The sequence below is a fragment of the Anguilla rostrata genome, chromosome 12, assembly GCF_018555375.3.
Source record: "Anguilla rostrata isolate EN2019 chromosome 12, ASM1855537v3, whole genome shotgun sequence".
Taxonomy (NCBI): Eukaryota; Metazoa; Chordata; class Actinopteri; order Anguilliformes; family Anguillidae; genus Anguilla; species Anguilla rostrata.
The window spans coordinates 20,357,422-20,377,414 of record NC_057944.1 but is presented as its reverse complement, the minus strand read 5'-3'; the positions used below and the strand labels follow the sequence as shown (position 1 = coordinate 20,377,414).

Below are 19,993 nucleotides of genomic sequence, written 5' to 3'. Positions count from 1 at the left end.
ATTTAAGACATTTGTGCATTTTGGACCTGCATTTTAATTAGAAAAATATCACAATACAAAACTCTTTGGAGCAGTTAATAAGCTCCCTTCACACAAAGATACTGATGCAACTGTATAGCCCAACCAACAATTTCCCACCGTCTCTATATTTAAATCATCATCATCCCCAGTGATTTCTTTGGTGGCTTCGAGAGCAGGTCATACTTCCATATTCCCCCAGCACGTGGCCAGTGATGCATTTCAGTGGTTCCAAGTGTCAGGGATTCTCCAGGTCAGCGGCGGGCCGGTTTGGGCATAATGAAGACCTTGACAGGCTTGCTGAAGGGGATGGTGCCCTCAGTGGAGCTCTCAGAAGAGGGCAAGCCCTCAGTGCTCTCATTCCATGCTGGTGTTTTGGGAGCAGGGACCCTGCTGGCACTGGAGCTGTAGGCGAGGAGCAGCCTCACCTCAATCTGACACGGTTCTGCGACGAGAGGGAAGGAAGGGCTGAGTCAGCGTGATGTTGGGATACAAGATTTACACGTCGGACGAATAGGTAAGCTACAGACACAAACATGGCTACAATGCCTTACCTTTACACATACACACACTTTAATATTCATATAAGCACAAATGAGAAAAGTTTACACTGACACAAAAACAAGACTTTCTGGACAACATAATCTCAATATCTGAAAACTTTCTTGTGCCTCAAGTTGAAAGCACGTGAACTTATTTCCCTTGAATTTAGAAACTATACTTGGCTGTTAGAAACTTCCTGAACTTGCTCAGATGGAAACAAAATATATGCTCAAGAAATCTGAAACGTGGTATCTACTGTACAGGAGGCTTTATTCCCCTCAGTATTTTCAGGTAACCGAAGGGTGGACTATACTGCAAAAGTGGCAGGCACATGTAATAAGGCCATCAGACCAAATCTCCCAAGGTCCGTTTCCATGGAGCTTGTTATATGTCCTTGGTTCATTACACGCAAGTTTCACAATTCAAACAGAATCCATTCGGCCTGCACTAGTGACGCATTAGTATTAACAGCCTGTTGGCACTTCCTGTATATAATGATGTCCCCAGAAGAGAAGCCTGGCTCTTTTCTATATTTGCCCCATCTGCGAGGTCAGACCAGTCCAGGCTACACACCTAAGGGATCCAGACAAACAGAATTTGTGACAGATGGTGGCAACTCAGGGAAACATGGCCAGAGTGCTTTGAATTTTCATTAAACCTAAGATAGTCAATTAAAAGGCACCAAGTGTGGATTCAAAAGCAAGTAAGTCTTTGGGAACAGGGTTGGGGGATGGTTTATAAATCAGGCTTGTGAGGAGGCTGTTGTCCGGTTTTGTACAAGCCAAATCCTGGTGTTCACTTCAAAATAATTAGAGGTTTTCAAAAAGGCATTTAACATTAAAAAGTTATGCACACCAGTATTCTACATATGGGACAGAGCATTATTTCAAAGTTACATAGTTTTAGTGCGAGAACAAGGAAAGTACCTGTAACTTCTGTCTGAAAAATGCCCTGAGAGTTTCATTATCCTTATAATTAAGCAACACATATTTGTCACTATAAATAAACAGTAGCATAATCCCTACACTGACGCCTGACATTTGTCACACCTATCCAACCGAATTAAGGCAACACATTTTAAGGAATACATTTACACTTTTAGATCGTACTGCCATAGAAAAACAATTGGTTATAAGGCCTTACGAATTATGGGTCCAGGTCATGAGTCAGCCCACACACATTCAAATAATATGATGCAATTACATTTTATGAGGACAAGCAGTAACTTTTCGTAAATATATGGCTGGTATTGCCTGACAGTTTTACCTGTCCATGCGGAATGGGAGAGGTACACCTGAGTGATTAGTCTGTGTCTTCCTGGTCCTGGTTTTCTGAAATCTCCAGGTCTGGGGTGAATTACATGTGATTGTCCATCTGGATACAGAACCTAAGGGTACAGAACAGGAATATATTGATCTAATGACTGAGACCAACACAGATGACAGCGTTGTCACAATGCCATTAAGAAACTAAACACAAATGGTATCATTGCTTGCTGGATTCAGTGGAAGATGCTGCACTGTGGAAGCACAGAAATGAGGAAGTAATGACCTGAACTTTGACCCATGTTTGTGGGTCTTGCACATGCTCCAACGTTGCATCGATGTCCAGTGCCACCACCAATCCTGATGTGAATCTCAAGGGGTTGTCCGACTCTCCAGTGGGCTCAATGATGGTCGCCGAGGCTCTGTGGATCTGAGATACGATGTTTACAATAAGACATGTAGCATTATGCAATGTTAGGGGCAGACTTTTTATGACTGGGTACATTGGCAATTTCTGGCCAGGCATTTGCAGCTGTTTCCTAGTGATAAAATGAGGCTTACAGAACCCAACAATGAGTGGAGAAACTAAATGCTGCCATGCTTTCAAACTGTATGAGCTGGTCAAAGGAATGCCCTTCTGAGAACAGTTTGATTCAAGTGAGTGTGTCATCAAAAGAAAAGAATAGATCCATCCATGTAGGTTCATGCAGCTTCATTACTATGCATGGAAGGATCATCAAATCCCAAATGTAGCTGTGTTGACCTGTTCAGGCAGTTTGAGGTGCAGGAAGCCACTTTGCCGCAGTGTGGTCTGCAGGATCTTCACCAGGTCCAGAGGCTTGCAGGCTATTAGCCTGGGCATCAAATCTAGCAGCTTCTCCACAAAGCTGTCCTGGAAATGTGGAAGCTCTGTGATGAACAGCCTTGCAGGGGAAATAAAGATGGGATTTGATACTGCAGTACAAGTGGAGACAAATGTAAAAAAAAAGGGTACCGTGTGGTTAGTATAACAGCAATACCTCTGAAAAGCATCCACTTCCTGAAGGAACTTTTCGCAGATGCCAAGAAGAGGTTCAACCCTGTAAAGATGAGGGATTCATCATCAAGCATTTGAAAAAGCTATTCACAATAGACCTAAGCCAAATAACTGTACTTCACATTTTCATATTGAAGTTGAAATATTGAAGTATTCCAAACAGGTAAAACGTGCGTGTGTGTGTGTGTACATAGTGGGGAGCTGTACGGACCCTCGTCGTGTACGCGCGGTCAGGACCAGCTGTAGTGCTTTGGCCTGCAGGCGGACGTGGTGTATGATGGCCACCTGTCGGGTCTCCAGCCCACTGTACAGGAACTCCAGCTTGTAAGTCTCCTCCAGGATCTGAAATAGTGTATCAAGCTCACTCAGGCATCTCTAGCATATGAGAACACTAAAAATGGGCCCTGCATTTGGCACTGACAGCTCCTCTGAGTGGCTATTTAAAAACCATGTAAAATGGCAAACTCGTACTGCTGTATTAAGTGTACAGCATGCCCCGCCAAGTCATTACTTGGCAGTTGACAAACCTGCAATAATGAAAAGCATTTACTGGGAGCATTTCAGAAGCTACCCTGTGCTTCGACTGGAGCTTCACGTTTGTCTGCTTGAGTTGGCATGGGAATGTTTTTCCAAGGTTTAGCAGGACAGCAGAACGCATCTCATGCCTTTATCCCTCCAGCGTGTACTTAGCTGTGAGCTCTTGCCAGTCCACCCTTACCTGTTTGACTGCAGTTGACGCCATGGCATTCTGCTTCAGGTAAAGTGGAACAGCCACGTTCCATAGCTTCTCCTGTAAAGCCTAGGATAGATTTTTTTTAAAGTAACTGAATGTTTGCCACACAAATGTTAAACCTTGTGTTAAATCATGTATACACATTTCAGTAGGTTGTACTAAATGTCAGTACCTTTCTTTCGAGGTTGTGCGTTAGCAGCTCTCTCTGAACGCTCTAAATTTGGTGAATTGGCCCAGAAGAGGCAGAATTCTGCAGCCATTTCAACACCTTTTCCAAATGAATGATCAGAGGAGCGCTCACCTTCATGAGCAGCAGCTGACAGCGCAGGTAGGTGGCGCAGAAGTCAGCAGCTCCAGCCAGCTCAGTCTGTAGCTCCCCCAGCCTCTGCAGGTCTCTGAGCGGGGTAATCACAGAGAGCCAACTTCAGCTCTTTATTCATCAATTAATGCAGTAGTTACCAATGACTCAAACACCGTCACCATTTTTATCCAAAAAAAAGTAGGATCACCTGGGGCTGAGATAAATTTAGATCATAATTTAAAGAGTCTATGTAAGAGAGCAAAGCTGCAAGGCAAATCGCTGAAAGCAACATTAATATAATTTTCATTGGGGAAAACAAAGACTAATGACGCGCTTCTCCACTGACCAGCACGGCACGGTACAGGACGGCAAGCATTCGTATCCTACCTGTGCCGTGTTGCCTGCTGCGCTTCTTCCATTACACAACAGACCCGTGAAGGCAGGAGGAATCATGAGAGGGGTAAAGCGGAGAAAGAAACCAAGTTAGGCAGTCCTGCTCTGACCTGATGGTGAACTCCAGCAGGTCCTGGGCCCCCGGGGCCTCCAGGTGCTGGACGGTGCAGACGCGAGACAGGCTGTCCTGCAGAAACTGCTGGGCTGACTCCAGGCTGGACGCCGGGCCTGAGGACTCTGACACACCGGACAGTTTCCCACACGGCAGCTGTGACGCAATGGAGAAATGAAGAGGAAGTGGCGATTTTGTTGCAATATTTTGAAGCAATTCAATGTATTTGCATTCTGTAACTGCTCTTCTATATGCTATTCTCCACTGGTGGTGTCAGGTGCAAAAATCCCGGCAAGTAATCAAAAGTGATGATGCACACGCAGGAACTTTCATGCAGAATGCAAAAGAGCAAACACCATCTATACAATTATCGGATATGTTGCTCAATATTACTGTCAGACGACATTGTTGCTTGTCTCCAGGCAGTCTTCTCCAAAATACTCTACTGCTGGATTAAGACTTCTAAGAAAAATAAGCACTCAATGTGCTTCTAGTAATAGCTTCATTTCGAATACTGGGAGTGTGAAAACTAACTTTTGCGACCACCAGTCACCATAGATGTCACCAAATCCACCAAACGGAAAAATTAAGGATAGAAGGATAGACACTTTAAATCTAGAGCATGAAATAAAAACAGATCTGATCTGCATGTCTTTTTAACGTGATCAAGCTGAATAAGCCCTTTTACCCTGAGCTGTGGTACCAGGTGAGAGAGGCTGTCACGCAGGTAGGCATAATGTCTGAATGTGTGGTCGGAGAACAGAGCCGACATGGTGGGGCACGACTTGGCGGCATTAAAAACCAACACCAACACGGCGATGTCTGATTGGCTGAGTCAAGGAGAAAACCCTGGGGAGGGAGGGGAGGGGCATCTCAAACACTGCTACTGCATGGAGCACTGAAAAAAGCAAACCAGCAAACCAATACTTTTGGCAATTACATTTTAATATTCAACTTTCTAAATAATGTCAATGGTTTGGGATCTAGACATGTAAACAGTGATTTACAGGTTCTAACCCCTGGTGTGACCTTGCTGTTGCTGTGCCACGATACACCAATTCCAGGTGCATAAACTGATAATGTGTAAAATGTGAGATACGTAAGCTCCCTTGGGTAATGGTGTCAGCTAATGCACACAGAAAACATCAAACAAATGTGATGTCATTGACAAAGAACTTGACATGTCTCACTCTGCTATTTAAGCGTGCGAGAAGGATACAGGCAGGGTCATCCATGTCAGGTTCAGGTGTGTCGAAGTACGGGTGGGTGCTCAGCAGCTCAGGAACAATGGGCAGCACCAGGGTTGGGTGTCGAGCCCCCAGGAACTTTAAACACCTAAAGAGCAGAAGGACAGCAAGATGATGCCCACATTCCTGACTGCTGCTCTGTCCTAAAATCAGCTACCAGTCACATGACACAGCATCTCATGTAGGACTTGAACATTCAGCCATTAAGTGACTGTAGGCTGGGACTCACTTCCAGATGGAGTTGCGGTCGGTGGGGTACTTGGTCAGGTTCTTCAGGAGCTCCAGGAGGGCCAGCTGGATGCACTCCTTGGTGGAGACGTTGGTGCAGCACAGCAGCTCATGCAGGGCCTCCCGTATATCTCTGGAGGAATCCTGCAAGGTTAGAGACAGGGATTATGGCACTTTCATAAGAAACTGACTATGTATTACCAAATGACCAATGATGTACCAGCACAGTGCTGGAGACAATGTTGGTACACAACAAAATCAAGTTCTCCAAATCCTCTTTATTTAAGGCTGTCTACAGTACAGTGCTTCAGCCTTCCAAAACTGACTCATTTTCTTGTGTGAGACAGTCAGATATTACAGCATATCCTTAACCAGCAGGTGTGACCCGAGTGTGTGAGCACCCCCTGGTGACTGACCTCGAGCACGGCCAGCACAGTGTCCAGCTGGTCTTCCCTGAGGGTGATGTGGGTGGAGATCTGCCGCAGGACGTGGATGGACTGCAGCCGGACTTCCTCAATCTCGTCGTTAAACATGTCCACCAGAAAGTCCAGGCACTTCTCCGCGAAGCTGGGCGAGGACTGTGCCAGTGCACACAGGGCTTCCACTGCCGCGATTCGAACCTCTGCGTACAGAGCACACACAGGTCAGGGCTGGGGAATATGGAAACGCTGCACTGCGCTACACCCTCACACACTTCCTCACATGCACAGAGAGAAATACACAGCAAGACTTTCACACACATGCTGACACAGACAGGCAAACAGGCCAAGAGAAGCACAGACAGCCACAGTGAATGGTACAAACGCACAGCATAATATTCCAGATGCTTCCACAATGCTCTTGATTTAAGAGTCACTCACCGTACATCTCATCCTCCAGTCCATGGACAAAGGCCCCGCAGGCCCCGGAGTCTATCAGGTTCACAGCCGTGGTGTCCACCCTCTCTTTGGGGGCATCGTCTGCCCACTTCCTGCCCGAGGAGAACTCCCCGGAGGTGTACAGCTCTTTGGCCCTCTCATGGGCTGTGCGCTTCCGCTGAGGAAGGACAGGAAAGCAGCGCTGTGACCTCACACTGCAACATCTGTTATCATAAGCACTCAAGTTCAAACTGTCTATGACGGGAATTTCCCCCAAGGATGTCTGAGGTGCTTATTTTTGAAAGAAATCCAGTGAGGCTGATTCTCTCGTATCAATTCAAAAAGCTAATATTAATTTATACATTCACTTCACAGTCGTACCCTTAGATCAGACATCAGCTTCTTATCCAGTGTCTGCTCCAAGAAATGTGGGCTAACCTGATGCATTGACCCCTGAAAAAAATAAAGAATTAATTACATCCCCACATTCACAGTTCAAGGGTGGATGATAATTCACTCTACAAAACTCATCAATAAATCCACAACACTCACCAATAGCTTAGCAGCCTGGACCCTGACGACCCATGATCCATCACTGAACATGTGGCTGATCTTGCCGAACGAATCATCAACCAACCGGATCTCTTCGCTGGACGAAGGGATTGGCACAATGCTGAATGTGGACATATTGAGACAGAAAGGTACATTTTTGAGCAATTGCCAAAGGTTTTGGAGCCAGAAGCATTAAAGGTTGTGGTGCAGTGAATAAATGTGTGTGTCGCAGATGAAGTGAAGTTGGGTACCTCTCAGAGTAGAGCTGGCTCAGGACCCACACCATCTGCACGGCCACGGAGCGGACCTGCTCATAGTCATCACACAAAAGCTTACAGGCCTGCAGGGGAAGAAAACCAAGCCGCACACAGATATGCCCATCAGTTCACATTGCCCTATAAAGTGAAGGTTGAATTCAATGCACAGTTTGCACCATACATTTAAATGGGAAAGTATAAATGGCTACACTGACAGTAAAATGAGTATCAATGAACACATAACTCAAAATGTCAGGACAGTAAATCACTCATAACAAGCATTAAATTTTCAATAAGTGTCGGTAAAATTTGAACCGGCTTCCGTCTTTGCTTACCTGGCTGTAAATGGTTTGATGTAGCTTGATCCCTCGTTCGTGCAGCTGTAACTAGAAAAAAAGACAAAATGTGAGGAGAAAAAGTCCATCCTTTGTTTGTATATACTTCTCTCCCGGGCCCAAGGCACTGTGATGTCATACCATGGCCTTGATGGCCGCCGTGCGGACCCTGGGATCCTGGTCGTCGAAGTAGTCGCTGATGATGCTCTGCACATCCCTCGGGGCTGTGCCCGCGGCCACGCCCTCGCTCTCCTTGGCCAGGGGCTTGTCCACAGAGCCCAGACACCCCAACAGCTGCAGGCACTTGTTTCTCACCCCAAAATATGTGTCGGTCAGGTGCTGCAGAAAGGGAAAGTGCGAGATAAAACCAAAAGTAAAAAAACTCCCAGAGCCCATAAAAAATGTGTGTTGTGATTACAAACCAGGTATTGCGAATCAACTGTCGGTATTTGCTTCAGTGAAAACAACATTTATTAGGGTGCAATCCACACTGTATGAGGCATTGCATTTACAGCACTAGATTATAGTCCTCAAGTTGTGGAATAAGGTCCCTTATGATATGTTGCAGAAGTACCCCTGAACTAGTCTTTGGGTGTTGATCCCTTCATCTTTAAAGCACTGGTTCATGTTGTGTGTTAAGTAAAACAGATGTATGCCTATATACCAGCATTTTACAATCAAGCGGTGGTTTCTTGGCTCACCTTGCATGCCACCTCAACCAGCCTGTGCCTGAGGCTAGTGTTCTCTGGGAGCTGGGTGCCAATGACCAGCAATGTGTCTAGAAGCTGAGCCAGAACCTGGTGGGATTCTGGGAGCACACGGCAACCAGTTCAGGAGGAAATAGAATCAAGATACATTCTCTCAACACCATCACAGAAAACCAATGAAACTCATGAACACGCTCTGTATGTATGTGTCCAGAATTGTCATACATTAGACTCACAATGCTCAAATTTCAACTTCACCATGTTAAGTTTGACAACGTACTTTCATTGTTGAGTGTACTAATGACATCATCCACTATGCAATCAGGCAGGAATCCTTGAGTTTTAGACAATAGGCCAAGGAGGGAGGCAATCTTCAGCCTGACAGAGCTGTCAGTTTCCTGCAGGAAAGAAAATTACATTTCATCCAAAACTACAAAATACACTGCTGCTCACAAATGACACAGGGATATTTAAAGGAATATATTTAAGGTCTTAAAAAATGTACTGTTCCCAAAATTGTAAAATATAGCATTGCATCATAAAAAACTCCAATATGGTTGTTATTGTGGCAAGTTTAATTAAGGGCTAAGTTCACACCTATATATTTATAGCCACAACCTCCTGCTTTGGACACAAATGACATAGCTGCCATACATATACAGCACAGAGAGTCTGGAACATTTCAGGTTTAAATAACGTTAGCCCCACCAAGAAGATGCCCACTATAAATGTCTCTTTCACCTTTACCTTGTAGTAATGTTCGAGTAGGATGCGCACCACCCCTTCCACGCTCTCTGCCTCCACAGGCTTGCGGGCAAACTGTAGGAGATATTGCAGGGCGTCGGTGGGGGTGCTTGCTTTGCACAAGTCGATGTGCAGCGCTGCAGATTTGCTGGGTTTGGTCAGACGGAGCTTTTTAGCAGGAGCCTCTTCATGTGGATGTTGCTGAGAATGGGATGAACAATGAAGTCAAGTTAGCGAAATCACATTGTATAAGCTAATGTTCAAAAAATAATTTCTTCCATATTCCTTTGGTATTCATACCGAAGTTGTTAACGCACCAAGAGAAGTAGACAATTAATTTGAGGTAAGGTTATTATTTTAATGACACTGCTACCCTCAGCTCATGTGCCAGGTCGAACCACCCGGAGGCTACCACCAAACCATGCCTTGTCACTCCACAGGTCTAACACCAAATGCCCTGACAGGAGCTTCCTCCACCCTGCTGTAACAACATGGAACAGTCTTTCCCCCGCTGTTGTTGGAGACATCACATCAAGTAGTGTTCATGCATGCCTTCAGGAGACTGAACAAACACCTCCTCAGCACGAGACTGCAAACCTAATGCTCAAGGACTTTCAAACATACACAAATCAGCCTCATATATATTCCTGAGTAGCTGCAGATCAGTGATAGGCTCTCTGAATGGTATTCATGAAGCTTGTATCTGCAAAGCATAAAAAAATACGAATTCCGTGCTAAGTATTAACCAATAACATGTTACGCTTGCTTTTGAATATCAGCAGCAAATTGCTAGCGAACTTTTATGGTATGTATGCATTCATATTTCCGCTGGCTTCAGTGATTGTAGTACCGAAACAACTTGCGCACAAACAGAATAACAAAAATAACATAATTCTTTCGCAACAAAGTGCATCTACCTAGCTAGAAAAGGACCGTGTTTTCAGAGGTTTGTACACAAAAACCACTGACGTCAACTTGCTTCACCAGCTAACGTTAGCTGATCAGTTTTTTGAAAATATTTTGCATAGAATCTCTTCATACTTTCTATTCTATAGAGCGTACAATTCGCCATTATCGTGAATACATAGCTAGTTACATAGACAATCAAGGTATTTCCTCTGCTTCTCAGTATGTTAGCAAACAGTTCACTAAAGTTAGCTTGATGGCCAGCCTGCTACTAGAATTAACTAGCCAGCTCACTCGCATCCCGTTAAGAAGCTTACCTAACGAAATTGCTGAATAAATTTGACAGTCACAATCACATCGTGTGATCAATCTATCAGTGTGCTCTTGATGTACATGGATGCGGTTTGAATAAAATGTTCGGAATAGCTATTGTATGCGAATGTTCAGGCCACGGGCTTACAGGGCTTTTTCCTCACCACTTGCGCCGAGATGAGAGGTGTAGTCAGACATTAGCAGTAGTCGTACAATTCAAAAGCGCAAAATGTAACATTAAAGTGGGCATAATAAACTTACCTGAACAACTTTTGAGAACTCCTCGTATACTCGTTTTTTTAAATGTGCTGCCATTGTTAAAACCTACAGCATCCAGGAATAATAAATGTAAATCAATGATTGAAACGTTAGCGAGCTAGCTAGTACGCTTGATTCGTACGGCCATCCGCTGTACAGCCTGTCCTCTACTGACTTGCCGTAGTTCAGTGCTACGTAATCTTTGACGCACAGCCAATCACAATTCAATAATTTTTATTTACTTTGGATGTGGTTCATTGAAGTTGACAGTGCAACAATGGGAACTGTTTTGCAAAGTTAACGTTCCTATTAAATATATTATTCCAACTTTATTTTCCACTGGATTTCATTTGTACTCATATCTGTACAATTATCATATGAACCGAAGAGAAATAACATTTATCCACAATAACAATGTTTCATTTAAATTTACAAAAATAAATACAATAGATTTAACTTTGTACTAATATGAGTATCTAAATGAGTATAAATCAGTAGCACATTGTTAATATATAACCCATAGGAAATTGTTTATTCTCTAAGACAAAGCAGCACTGTCATTGTGTCAGTACACATTAGCGGTAGCTCCCATTAGTATGGGAGTTTAGCAGAATATAAAGGAAGAGTAAACAGAAAATGGGTTCAAATGTGGCAGTTCTGTGTTGTACATTTATGGTTTGAATCTTCAAATGTTAGACTCCAATAAAGGTTTTTTCCAATATTTTTATAGCAAATTAGGTACAGAAAGCCTCTATGAAAGCAGCTATGTTGAATATTTGTTTTCTGAACATTCCAAATATTCAATCTGGTTTACAATGATTTTAGTCATTTATCATGGTATGGACTTGGTTGAACTACAAAGCAAGCATGTGAATGTCCCACATCCATCTCTGATGTTGCTTTTCACATCTACCACCAGGTGAAAATCAACCTGTAAAAGAAGTCGTAGCTCTTGAAACTGAACACTTTCTCAGTACTGTGTGGTTGGAGAGTAATCTTGTATCCCTTTGCTTCAATGTCCATTTTAATACAGTCAAGCAGGTCTCCAACAGTGGGAAGGGCTTTCCAAGGGCCAAAGCTCACCACTGACTCTTTGTCAGTGTCCAGGCTGTTAATTGCATCAGTGTATCGGTTGACATCCTCCTCCGTTCTCAGAATGCACACAATAATACTGGAAGTGCGACTGGCAATGGCCTCTGCCCGGGCTATCCTAATGATCACCTCCAGGTTCTCCCGGTAATTCGGCACCCTTGCCAGAAACTGCTGTCTTCCCACCATCTCTCCAAAGAGCTGCGGCGTCTCCTCCAGCTGCTTCACCAACGGCTTGACATCATAGAACAGCGCTTCTCGATACACTTCCTGCACGTGCTCAGTAGGAAGCCGTTGGGTGCGCAAAAAATCAAGAATGCCTTGGAAGTGTGTCCCATCTCTGTCAATGAAGAATCTACCTCCAGCATCTGTCTGCAGCTTGGGCTGCCCAGTGAACATGTCTGCCAACTTAGAGTTGGGGCACTTCCTGAGTGTGCTCAGTGATGTGCAGTACACATGTCCACCAATATTCAGCTGCACTATGGGTGAGTTCTGAGGATTTAGACAAAAGGACAAATTCAGAAAATGCAACCCATAGATCACACACACATATTGGTTTCATGAATTTACTGTTGATGCTAACAATGTATTTAAAAAATAAAAGCGTGTGCCTAGCTACAGTATTATTTACAGGCACACATTTAGTGAAGTAGGACATTTGCCAGACTGATATATATGGCTTGTCCGAATACAATAATTAATAGTATTGGGCAAAGTTTACCACTCTCAGCATCAAAACATCTCAAGGGTATACAAAATGTTATACGATCAATATATGGTATGTATCCACTAAACGAGGATTGAGAATACGGAAGTGGTTTACTCAGCCCAAAATATTCCTGATCGTAGCCGTCGTGGCATATGGGCTAAATAAATCATTTATCGTAAAATAATTCAGTAGACCTACGAAATGGCGCGTTTAAGCTTCCGATCCAAATCAGTTCACTCGCGATCGAGTGCTGTCCAAAATTAAAATAAAAACAAGGTGCACCTGCACCTTAAAGTAGACAGTGACATTCTGGAATCTGTTTCACCTTACCAGATGAAAAATAGCGTTGGATTGTTTCCCGAGAGATTTGCAATCAGGAAGACTCATCTTTTCCCACTTTCGGCGTAATAAACCTGCTTGTATGTCAGTCAAGATTTTGTTCGCTTTCCAGGAAGATACAGACTTGGCGGGTGTGGTGAAGTCTTATGGAAAACCACGTACTTGTTCGAAAAGATCATGCATACGCATGCGTATTGGAATGTCCAAGCATATGATCCTCTTGGCTCAAGGCGAAAGCACCTCCACGTCTGTAAACGCCCTTTTCGTCTAGTTGTGGCACAGTATTAGGTCCCGTATCTCATTAAATTTACCGGGATTAATATGTACATAAATTTAGATTAATCCTGCTTTTCCCCATTGAGAACTAGCGGTGAAAAAGTTTACATTCCTAACAATAATTGCAAAAAGTTATAAAATGTGATTCAGCTCATTTAGCAAAAAAATGTATTATCTTGTGTCTCAGTCACCGCCTAGTTACGGCATTACGCTTGCAGATAAGAGCACTCATATCCTTAATAGTGTATGCATGACACATATCTGGCTGTGTCATGCATTCCATGACACACTATTCAAGCAAACTTACCTGTGCAAGATTAATCAAATATTTACCCTGTCCCTGCGTTGGCATCTATAATACTCATTTTTGCTTATACTTATATTTTAGCATATGCGCTAATATTTTAAGAAATATTAATATTAAACTTGTCGCTTATAATAATACATACTGGCATACATTTTCAAATTTTCAGTTGAGCAAATGCTTTTTTTAACATTACATCAATTCTAAAACAAAGCATTTTTCATATGTAGATTTCATACACTAAATGCCACCACTGATCGATTATTCAACTCTGAAACCAAACTTTTTGAAGTTCAATGTCGGTAACATTGCTTTACAAAGACTCCAGTGTAAACATTAGAAAACGTAGTCTTCTCCAGAACCAAATGTTATGATCAAGGTGAGTTAAAGGTGGCAAGGCATTAAAATGATTTTTGTACAATATACTTCATACTGCCACAGCTCCATAATCTCAAAATTACTATGCATTTGAAAAGGTTTAAATGGCATGTATGTATACTCAGTCAATACTGTGATGCATTTTAAAGTGCATTTAAATCAAATGCATTTCGTTGTTTAAGTCGGTTTGATTTCAGAATGAAAACCAAATGTTAACCATTACAGAAAAACAGACATACAATTGGTCTTTTCCAGGTTTTATTGGTTTTGTACACAAAATTTCCAAGTGTTCCCGGCTTTAGGAAATGGTGGACACCTGCAAAAAAAGGGCATGTCCATTAGAAAGTTAAAAAATCATCATGGCATTACACCTAAAACCAAGCATTTGGATTTAAAAAAGAAAAAACTTTTTTCAACCACAAAAAGCACTGAAAAACCTATGAATCTTCTGTGTAACATTATTCATAAGAGTACAATATATTCCACAGAAGGCCCTTCTCAGACAAATGCCTCATATGTCATCAAGCAATGAGGATCCACTGCCCTGGGGACTGAACCCAGAGACACAGAACGTGCCCCTGAGCCAGGAACCCCAGAGACAGGCTGTGCCCTGTTCAGACTCGTCATCGTATCATCACTGAAGGGAGAATCCAAGGTACATAAATTACTGTAACAAAACATGGCAGGATACTAGGACTTTGGCTGAGGCAAATTCAGAAATTAAGTTGAAGATGACCATGGGGGGTTTGACACATCTTCCCAGTGCACTAGTACTCAAAAATTTTATGTGTTCAGTATTTTATAAGCTGAAAACACTCCTGGTAATAACTGATCTCAGATCAGCAGGGACGGAGAGTTTAGCCTGGACTATGGCTCAAGAGGAGGCATTCAAAGGTGCTGGTCACACTCACCTTTATGCAGTGGTGACAGGCCCACCCTGTGGCATAGCAGGAACCTCTGCCTTAGCTCCCTTCTGCTCAGACATTGGGGTGGTGGGGAGGACCTCGTCCTTGGGCTCCACAATGCTGACGTGGTCGGGGAGGGGCTTCTTGGGGCCAATCTTGCCACTGGGGTCCCAGGGCAGCATGATCTTCACCTTGATTCCCAGCACACCTGTGGACAGAAGAAACATGGTCAGGGTCCGACTCGTAAACTGCATCCATTTATTTGCACCACATTTTAGAGGGGAAACTTCTTCCCCCAACCAAAGAAGACATTTCAGTCATTAACAATGAACAGCATACTTCAAACATACAGGTATAATGAAACCCTTCTCAGACAAATGCCTCATATGTCATCAAGCAATGAGGACCCACTGCCCTGGGGACAGAACCCAGAGACACAGAACGTGCCCCTGAGCCAGGAACCCCAGAGACAGGCTGCGCCCTGTTCCGACTCGTCATCGTATCATCACTGAAGGGTAGGGGGACACACAGCTAAACTTGATCAAAATAATTGAAATGGTCATGTCTTAACTGCGCCCTTTTGAAACATGCCAATGTTAAATAAACCAGTGTCTAGAAATAAAATGAAACAAAAATAGCAGGTTCTCTTTAGAAAGAGAAAACATGAGTCAGAAAACTATTTGCCAGTATTCCAACACAAACAAAAAAACATTTACTGTATCCAATTAAAACTAAAATCCTTCAGAAGCGAGTGTCCGAAGTTTCCAGGCATTTTCTTAACACCCCCACATTTTGTTTGCAGAACTATTAGGGAGGCAGCATGGAGCTGCTGGTCCAGCAGCCATACCACCATGCACCCAGCTCTTGCTGAATTGCTGAAGCTACGCAAGTGTGTGCTTGGTTAATACATGGATGGGAGACCTCCAAGGAAAACTAAGTTTCTGCTGGACGTGATGTTGATGGGCCAGCTAGTGGTGAGTGTTCTGGTGCAAAATGGCTGTCGTGCATCACCCAGCTGTGAACTACACATTGGTGGTGGTTAAGGTGAGTTTGCCCCCTCATCACTGCAAGCACTGAGTCTGGAAAACTGCCACATAAATACAATGTTTTGTTTCATTCATTTCATAATTCACTGAGCAAAGTAATTTTCCTTAAACTGCATAAGTAAAAAAACCAGCTGAATGAAATTTATATTAAAACAATTTGCTATGCCAGTGATGCAGAACAAGGACATTGCTCAGCAAATGAATGACACTACCAAAAATTCTTTAACATGGCATCTTATTTAACTGAAGGGTTTAACACAGGCCCAACTCACCCTGCCTGAGGAGGACATGGCGGACAGCGGTGTCGACGTAGTAGTTGACAGGGTCACCACTGTGGATCATCAGGCCGTCAACAAACTTCATTGATTTGGCCCTCTGGCCCCTGAGCTTCCCAGAAACCACCACTTCACATCCCTTTGCCCCGCTCTCCATGATGAAGCGGAGAACGCCATAACATGCCCTGGGGGGGAGAAAAGAGTTCGAAAAATAAAAACTCAAACCTGTACAAGCAAAGTAGAAAGTGAGGTTCTTCAACCTTCCTACCTAAATGTAAAACGGAGTGGGGTTTCCTGATAGGTCAGTGCAACAACTGCAGTAAATATTTTCCATACTATAATTCTGGATGAAGACCCAAAGCCCTTCTCAGACAAATGCCTCATATGTCATCAAGCAATGAGGACCCACTGCCCTGGGGACTGAACCCAGAGACACAGAACGTGCCCCTGAGCCAGGAACCCCGGAGACAGGCTGTGCCCTGTTCCGACTCGTCATCGTATCATCACTGAAGGGAGAATCCAGGTATAGAAATGACTGCCACAAGGTACGATGAGAAAAGCTATGTGAGGAACTTTGGCACAAAGTGGATGAGGCGTGTTATAGAGCTTGTGGAAAAGGCTCACCTGCGCACTGCCAGCCCTCCCAGCAGCTTGTAGCGGAGAGACTCTGCCTGGGCGATGGCACACAGGCCCCTAGTGGCCACCTTCTCTGCATACAGCTAGAAACACACAAGGAAGGCATATAAAATGGGTTTCACCAGTGATGGGGTCATCAAAACTCAGCCAATTTCACTGACTGCACATCTGCCATTTTCAGAAGCAGAACATACCAGAAACCAATTCCTTGAAGTCAAGGAGTAATTCCTCTCCCCCCCCCATACTGTACTAGCCCAGTATTCTCAGCTTTACTGATTTCATTTTAAAACACTTATCGGCACTTCTGCCAAATTTCAAAAATGCTAAATAAACAATTAATTTCATATGGAAATAACCCCATTTACAAAGAGTACATTTCTGTCCAATAACAGCATGTCTGAGGCCCATCAAATGAGTTGTAAACAGGGGCATATGGTTTAATTATACAGTCAAACTAACCCTCATGCTAACACAGGCTCATCTCATTCTACATGAATCCTAGCCAAGATAACATGGCAGATGTTCTCCTACACCTAATAGACATCTAGATTAGGATATAAGATTAACAATGTAAGTACTATCCAATGATGCAAGTGATTTCATTCACACAGGAAGTAAACAGAATAAGTGTTGGAATTGTGAGCTGTACGAGATGAGAAATACACTACCATGCAGGTTGAATCACACAGATGACAGCTGCTATATTCTTTAGCAGTCCATCAACTATTCTAAAGATTGATTTCAGAATCAATATTCCTCCCTCAAAGAAAAACTGATTTACGTTTTCCTGATACTTCAGTGCAATACTGCAACCACATTAAGCCTTTCCTTCACTGTAATTCAGAATGAAGTCTCAGCCCTTCTCAGACAAATGCCTCATATGTCATCAAGCGATGAGGACCCACTGCCCTGGGGACTGAACCCAGAGACACAGAACGTGCCCCTGAGCCAGGAACTCCAGAGACAGGCTGTGCCCTGTTCAGACTCGTCATCGTATCATCACTGAAGGGAGAATCCAAGGTACATAAGTGACTGGAACAGGGTACGATGTGAAATGCTACGCGAGGAACATCAGCACGAAGTCAATGAAGAACTGCGTGAGATGAAACATGCAGAAACTGCAGTTCACCATGCACTGTTAGGCCTCCCAACAGTTCAGTAAGAAATTAAAGATCCCACTGCAGAATGGGCAAGTGCCATTCCAACCAGCTCTCCTGGGAAAAAGCACTGTGGGATCTTGGGACAGCCAGTCTGCAAGATTCTTCTTCGCCTGTTGTCATCTTCCTTCTAAAGCACATCAGTGAGTCTACTCACTGGCTCAAAGGCTCTCATTACTGCTATACATTTAATCATCACAACCTTGGACCTATACACTCACGGCAGACGAATTTAGCAGAGGTACTGAGCCAGTGATCCTCTCCTCAGCACTCACCTCAACACTGCCCTCAGGGAAACCAAACCTCTTCTGGACAACAGCAGTCAATTCACGGATGCGACGTCCCTTCTCACCCAGGACATTCTGGGTCCTAACGGAGGAGATATTAAACATAGTTTACACACGCAATAAAGTTTGTGTACTTTGTACAGAGAAAAACATCTATTCACTTGAAAATTAAGTACACAGCTTTAAAAAAAAAAAAAAAAAAACAGTTGTCAAGTTGGACAGTACATGTGTGAATAATCGAACAAGTCAAGCATGTGTATGAGACTAAGACAGCCACCATTCTAAAAGTGTGACTGATATAGTCGGCCTCACCTTGTGGCAAGAATGATGATCTCTGTTCTGGTCGGGGTGACTCGCACCTCTACGCCAGAGTAGCCATCCTCGGCAAGTTCACGAGTAAGAAACTCGTTCAGCTCGGCTTTAAAGATGCCATCTGACACAAACTGCAAGAAACAGGGAGGTGCAAACAGTAACAAAGAATAAATCAGCTTTGAAAGAACCTTCTGCTTTCGCACACTGTACAAAGCAATTTGTGGACAGGATTTGGTTAGAGGATCATATCCCCGTTGGGTCAATGGGGTTATACCCAAGTTAAAGTATTTAAGGTTTGCCTGGACGGCTTTCAACTCAGCAAGTTATATACATATGTTTGTCAAACAAAACACCCTGCACGGCAACTACAAATTTAAAAACACTGATGCAAAGACAGAGTTAACGGCTTAATCGGGAGCCACCAATCAAATCGCTGAGCGTCAGGCTCGGCCTAGATAGCTAACTAGACTTATCGATAACTAGAATTCGAGAAAACTTGACTAGGTGATGGAAACGTTATATTTCCCCTGAAAACTTTAACTTCGTCATTAGGGAAGATGCACTTCTATTGAGCCAACCAATTACCAACTCATTCAGCAATAGCATGAATCAATTGAGCAAGATAGACAGTCAAAAAGTTTATGTTACACGAATTACTTGGCAAACAAGAAACGCAAGTATACGTTTTGGAGGGAAGGGGTTTTATAATGACAATGGAACTTGGCTGTACACCGATTCTTAGAGGTAAATAAGTGAAATATATCGCATGGTAAGGCTTAATGTAACATTATGGTAAACCTCAGCCCCTGCCATGTTTGCGACCCGGTGATACACCGCCGGTCCAATCTACAGTAATCCTCTATGCATGCGTACCCGGAAAGACAATAACATACTCTAGTAAGCTTGAAAGCATGTTTATCATGCCAGTCCGTGTTGATTTTATTCCAATTTCGCTTCTTTTAACTGTCATAATAAAACAAATACGCGCTAACCTTCCTCTTCTTGGAGATTTGCGCCGCCATCTTGCTGCGTGCCGTGGACAGGAAAGGGATGTTCACTTTAGCGGAAGTCAATTTATACAAAAATGGCTTCAGTATGCTTACGGTATTTGTAGTTTTTGAAGCTAACCTGTAGTTGAAAGTGACCAGAAATTGACGGAGTGCATATTGTAGCCCTCTAAAAATATGATATGAAACACAGCAGTAATTCTTTTGAAGTGATTCAAGTGCATTGAATAGATGGTGTAATAGAAATTAAGAGTATATTTTAACAAAACAATACATATTAATTAATCTATTATTTCAGTATAAGTTTTGCTTATTACCATTTGTTTAGATCTGTCAAGTGTCCACTCTTGTTAATACATTTAACATTTGTTGGACTCCTCTGATTTCACCTGTTGGTCTATAAGTTCATAAATGAACAAATAACCTCTTTCTAAAGGAATTACTTGCCATACAATATATTGCAGAAAAT

At 43.2% G+C, this 19,993-nt stretch overlaps 3 protein-coding genes and 4 non-coding genes across 7 annotated transcripts; all 7 read right to left on the bottom strand.

The window, feature by feature from the left end:
- Positions 1–10: 10 nt before the first annotated feature.
- ints4 (integrator complex subunit 4) lies at positions 11–10,989 on the bottom strand. Its single transcript, XM_064302729.1, has 23 exons — positions 10,808–10,989; positions 9,332–9,529; positions 8,865–8,982; positions 8,579–8,685; positions 8,019–8,216; positions 7,878–7,928; positions 7,537–7,625; positions 7,286–7,406; positions 7,115–7,186; positions 6,737–6,911; positions 6,293–6,498; positions 5,878–6,020; positions 5,621–5,736; positions 5,090–5,223; positions 4,400–4,557; positions 3,897–3,990; positions 3,581–3,661; positions 3,074–3,204; positions 2,846–2,905; positions 2,590–2,749; positions 2,113–2,256; positions 1,828–1,948; positions 11–463 (listed from the first exon to the last, which is right to left on the bottom strand). The coding sequence occupies exons 1-23, from the start codon at positions 10,859–10,861 to the stop codon at positions 273–275; spliced, it is 2,922 nt and encodes a 973-aa protein (XP_064158799.1). The 5' UTR covers positions 10,862–10,989; the 3' UTR covers positions 11–272.
- A 32-nt stretch (positions 10,990–11,021) lies between these two features.
- kctd14 (potassium channel tetramerization domain containing 14) lies at positions 11,022–13,139 on the bottom strand. The gene is made up of 2 exons (XM_064302730.1): positions 12,933–13,139; positions 11,022–12,385 (listed from the first exon to the last, which is right to left on the bottom strand). Exons 1-2 carry the CDS (start codon positions 12,987–12,989, stop codon positions 11,714–11,716), a joined length of 729 nt encoding a protein of 242 aa, XP_064158800.1. The 5' UTR covers positions 12,990–13,139; the 3' UTR covers positions 11,022–11,713.
- Positions 13,140–14,140: 1,001 nt separating this feature from the next.
- Positions 14,141–19,597, bottom strand: rps3 (ribosomal protein S3). The gene is made up of 7 exons (XM_064302248.1): positions 19,510–19,597; positions 18,518–18,648; positions 18,194–18,287; positions 16,750–16,844; positions 16,123–16,310; positions 14,811–15,012; positions 14,141–14,215 (listed from the first exon to the last, which is right to left on the bottom strand). Exons 1-6 carry the CDS (start codon positions 19,537–19,539, stop codon positions 14,813–14,815), a joined length of 738 nt encoding a protein of 245 aa, XP_064158318.1. The 5' UTR covers positions 19,540–19,597; the 3' UTR covers positions 14,141–14,215; positions 14,811–14,812.
- Positions 14,393–14,542, bottom strand: LOC135237068 (small nucleolar RNA SNORD15). Its single transcript, XR_010324744.1, has one exon. It is a non-coding gene; the product is annotated as a small nucleolar RNA SNORD15 (small nucleolar RNA).
- Positions 15,169–15,318, bottom strand: LOC135237070 (small nucleolar RNA SNORD15). The gene has a single exon (XR_010324746.1). It is a non-coding gene; the product is annotated as a small nucleolar RNA SNORD15 (small nucleolar RNA).
- Positions 16,488–16,637, bottom strand: LOC135237069 (small nucleolar RNA SNORD15). The gene has a single exon (XR_010324745.1). It is a non-coding gene; the product is annotated as a small nucleolar RNA SNORD15 (small nucleolar RNA).
- On the bottom strand, positions 17,620–17,769 carry LOC135237067 (small nucleolar RNA SNORD15). The gene has a single exon (XR_010324743.1). It is a non-coding gene; the product is annotated as a small nucleolar RNA SNORD15 (small nucleolar RNA).
- Positions 19,598–19,993: the final 396 nt, after the last annotated feature.